Source organism: Verticillium nonalfalfae (assembly GCF_003724135.2).
Source record: "Verticillium nonalfalfae strain VnAa140/NRRL 66861 chromosome Unknown scaffold_203, whole genome shotgun sequence".
In the NCBI taxonomy this organism is placed as follows: domain Eukaryota; kingdom Fungi; phylum Ascomycota; class Sordariomycetes; order Glomerellales; family Plectosphaerellaceae; genus Verticillium; species Verticillium nonalfalfae.
Genome location: NW_021167428.1, coordinates 33,002 through 37,062, shown reverse-complemented (window position 1 = coordinate 37,062; position 4,061 = coordinate 33,002). Strand labels below are relative to the sequence as shown.

The following is a 4,061-nucleotide window of genomic DNA, read 5'->3' as shown; positions in this document are numbered from 1 at the left end:
GGGCTCCCTTTTGACATGTGTGTGTGTGTTCGCGTGTCCTGTCGCGCGTGCATTTTTCTTGGACAAGGCCCGGGCAAGGGGGGGGGGCACCCAGCGGAAGCCGCAGCCACTGACAGTCGACGTCATTTCCCGACCCGGGCTTGGCGTCACCCCACACAACCCTCTTTGCCGATGCTTGTCCAAGGCCCTGCTTGTCCCATGGGAACCTCCACGCAGGTGCACAGCATGGGCCAGCATGGGCCAGCATGGGCCAGCATGGGACATCACGGTGGACGCATCACAAGATGGAAATGAGACGGGACAACGGCTCCCCCTGCGCGATACCACGCTGGCCCTGCTTGTGCGAAAAGACGCTCATGACAGCTTCATTCTTCATTCTAACACAGCCACCTCCATCACGACGCTTTTCCCAGACCACCCTTTGAAAACCGAGGGTCAACCTGCTTCTGGCACGCATCGTCGCAACGTGGACTCGTCTGGCTTCCTCTTCGACTACCTGCAGCGCGCCATGATCCCGTACACGCCAGCAGCCGGAGCCCCTCATGCGACAGAGGCAATCACCAGCGCCGCCACGCCCTCCTCCTCGCTGCGTACCGTAATCTTCGTCGTCACACCAGACTTGGACGAGTACGCCATCCTCACGTTCGCCACCACCTTGCCGCCCGCAATCGTCTTGCCGAACAGCTTCAGCGTGTGCGTCGTCTGGTTGACGGGCACGTCCGTGCCGTCCAGTGGCTGTAGAGACAGCGTCTTGGCCAGCTGTTCCGTCGCGTCTGCGGTCTGTCAGCATATCCATCGTCACACGCGGTCGGGGCGCCGGCGACGTACCCGCGATGCTCTTCATGCCGCTCAGCTGCAGCGTCTCCTCCGCCTCCTCGCCCGCCGCGCCGACCTGCTCCCAGATGTGGTTGAAGTTGCCGGCAAAGGCGGGCACGACGTAGTCGCTGCCCGCGAGGTCAAATTCCGACACCTCGTACTCGTCATCGTAGCCCGTCTCCTCCGGCTCGTTCGTCGTCGGGTCGATCTCCTTGCTCGTGAACTTGAGAATGTTGGAGAAGCTGCTGACGGGCAGCGAGCCCTCGCCGCCGACCTTCTGGAAGGCCACGTACACCTTGCCGGGCTCGTCCGTGGCGAGGCTCTCGGCCTGGATGATGAACACCTCCTCGAGCTCCTCCTCCTCGGCCGGCGTCGCCACGACCGACACGTTCTCGAGGACTGTCGCCGGCAGCGTGTTCTTGACCTCGTACTGGAGGACAATGTGCTCCTTGAAAATGTGCTTGACCACCGTGACGACGTACTCGGTCTCGGCCTCGGTGAGCTCCATGACAGGCGATGACTTGAGCACGCTGCCAAACTCCTTCATCTCGGGGATCTCCATGAGCTCCTGCGCGTAGCGCTGCGCGGCCGCCGAGGCAGACGCAGCCGCCTCGGCGCCCGACGCCGCGCTCTTGGTGGGGCCGACCTTGGGAGGCTTGAGCGAGGGGGCCGTCGCCGTGAGCTTCTTGGTCCTGTCCTCGGCGTCGGCCTGCTCCCTGGTGACGACGGGAATCTTGGAGATGTCAAAGGGGTCGTCAAAGGTCGACCTGTCGTCGGACGTGACGTACATGACGAGCTGGTGCTCGAAGTACGGCAGGGAGAACATGCTGTCTGTGCCTTGTTAGCGTGCGATTCCACTTCACCACCAGAGACGCGACGACGGCTGGCTTACCGTTCTTGACAAACTGCGTCGCGAGCTCGTCGTCCTCGTGCATGAGGCTGAGGTTGAGAGCAGCACGATCTCTGACTTCGTCGTCCACGTCGTCCAGACACCGCGTGAGCAGCACGTCGACGCTGCGCTTGACCTCGGGGTCCTGCTGTCCGACGCCAAACTTGGCGAGGGCCGTGACGGCGGCGGCGCGCACAATGGCGTTCTCGAGGACGACACGGTTGTAGATGTAGCGAATGTACTTTGTCGGTTGGGACGTCTTGGGACCTTCGAGACCGAGCAGGTGCAGGATGCGGACGGCCAGCTTGGTGAACTCGCAGTCCTCGATGAATTCGCAGAGGTGGGCCAGCGCATCCTCCTTCGATTCGGGCACAAACTTGATGAGGTCGAACATGCTCTCGACGACGGCGCGCTTGAACTCGTAGCCGCCCTCGTCACGGAGAATGCCGCTGAGGAAGGCAAGCATGCCGGCCTGTTTGCTGGGGAACTTGAGGCAGAGCGTACGAATGGCCTCGACAATGGTGATCTTGAACTCGTCCGTAATCTCCGACATGAAGCTTGAGATGTGCTTCATGAGGCGATCCACGCTGGCCTCGTTTCCAGTCTTGAGCAGGGTCGTGATCGCAAAGGTGGCGATGGAGCGGTTGCTGTTGGAGATGAGCAGCTCAATGTCGGGGTTGCACACGTTGACGGCGTTGGGCTTGAACGAGGCGAAGTTGTGGAGGATGCGGAGGGCGGCGAACTTGGTGACGGCGCGGGGCGAGGTGAGGAACAGCTGGAGGACATGGACGGCCTGGGAGACCTCGGCATCCGTCACGTCCCGCATGTCGCAGATGGCCTTGGCGGCCTCGAAGTTGACCATCTCACTCTTGTGGCGCAGCCATCCGTCGAGGAGCTGCATCATGGGCTTGCGCAGAGAAGCGTCCTCCTCGGCCAGCTGGGCAGCGAGACGGACCAGGAGGACAATGGCGGCCGAGCTCTTGACAGCGCCGGCAGCACCAAACTGCTGGACCATCTTGACGAGGGCCATGCGGTCGTGCATGCGCATCTGGTAGAGGAGACCGATGGCATGGTATTGCGGCATGGTCGAGTTGTTGACGGGGAGCTGGTTGTTGGAGGAGGAGAAGCCGAGGGAGAAGCCGCCGGACGATTTGGTCGTGGCGGCGGCCTCTTGCGTCTCGCTCTGCCAGCGGCGGACGACGTCCTTGGCGATCGGGAGGAGGTGGTAGGAGGACACGAGAGCGGCCGAGGCCACGGAGGGGTTCTTGTCGACAATGGCCGTCTTCATGACACGCTCGATGGACTGGACGGTCGTAGCCTGGGCACGCACACGTTAGCTGGAGCTCCCCACCGGCGCGCAACGTAGGGGGGCGGTGCATCGAGGCGTACATCGATGATGCGGCACAGAGCACGGATGGCGTTGGGGCGGAAAATGGCCTCGGTGCTGCCTCCGGTGTCCTTCATGATGGTGCTCGTCACCATGATGATGTCCTCGGCCGAGTTCGCCAGCTCCTTGATGACGAGGTGGACCATCTGGCGCAAGCTAGCATCTTTGTTCTGGAAGAGCTTCGAAATGCCGAAGAAGAGGGTCGTGGCTTCGTTCGTGGGGAACTTCTCCCCCGTGTAGAGGAGGAGGGCAATCTTGGTGAGGAGGATGCGGCATCGTCGCGGCTGGATGGGGGAGCTGTTGAACAGTCGTGCTAAAGGCGGTATCAGCCAGACCGGCCCAGCTCGGGGGCCCCAGGAGGAGGGAAGGAGGGGATGCCCATTGCGCGCTCACCTTCCTGGAAAACCTGGGTCCTGTCGACCTTGACCAGCCCCAGTTCGGCGTCTTCGTCCTTCTTGCCGTAGCTCATGGTGGGCGACAGGGTTGGCGAGGGCGAGTTGAAGGTCGTCGTTGATGGTCTGTCTGGACAGATCAGCTTCAGGGGATCCCACCGATGATTTGGCGGGTGCGCGTTGGCCGTCACGTGACGGGCAGGTAGGGAGGACGAGGAGCTTGGTACGTGGCTTCTGGTCTACCAGCTGGCGCCGCTTGCATGCGGCCTGTCACGATAATTAAGGTACATGTACGGACAACGCGTTGTGACCACAAAGTGTCACGAAGCAATGAATAGGATGATATGATTGGGAAGGCCCGAAATCGTTTATTGCGTTGATACCGAGTTTCGGCCACTCAAGAGACGTCGCGTGGCCCCAAGTCCGCCAGCTGCCTTGTGTTCCGACGCCTTGACATCGAGATGAAGCAAGCTTCGGTGTTTTGTGAACTTCAGTAGCAACGACGCGTTGTGGAGGTCACACGTAAGGGAGGTTATGGATAGGGACTCGAGTGTGTAAGTCACCGTTGAAGTATCGT

At 61.5% G+C, this 4,061-nt stretch overlaps 1 protein-coding gene across 1 annotated transcript; it reads right to left on the bottom strand.

Moving 5' to 3' along the window:
• Window positions 1–540: 540 nt before the first annotated feature.
• SEC21 (coatomer subunit gamma) lies at window positions 541–3,561 on the bottom strand (the record flags this gene model as incomplete). The annotated part of the gene is made up of 5 exons (XM_028637879.1): window positions 541–773; window positions 829–1,647; window positions 1,709–3,023; window positions 3,095–3,405; window positions 3,486–3,561. The coding sequence occupies 5 exons, from the start codon at window positions 3,559–3,561 to the stop codon at window positions 541–543; spliced, it is 2,754 nt and encodes a 917-aa protein (XP_028490589.1).
• Between the last annotated feature and the right edge of the window lie 500 nt (window positions 3,562–4,061).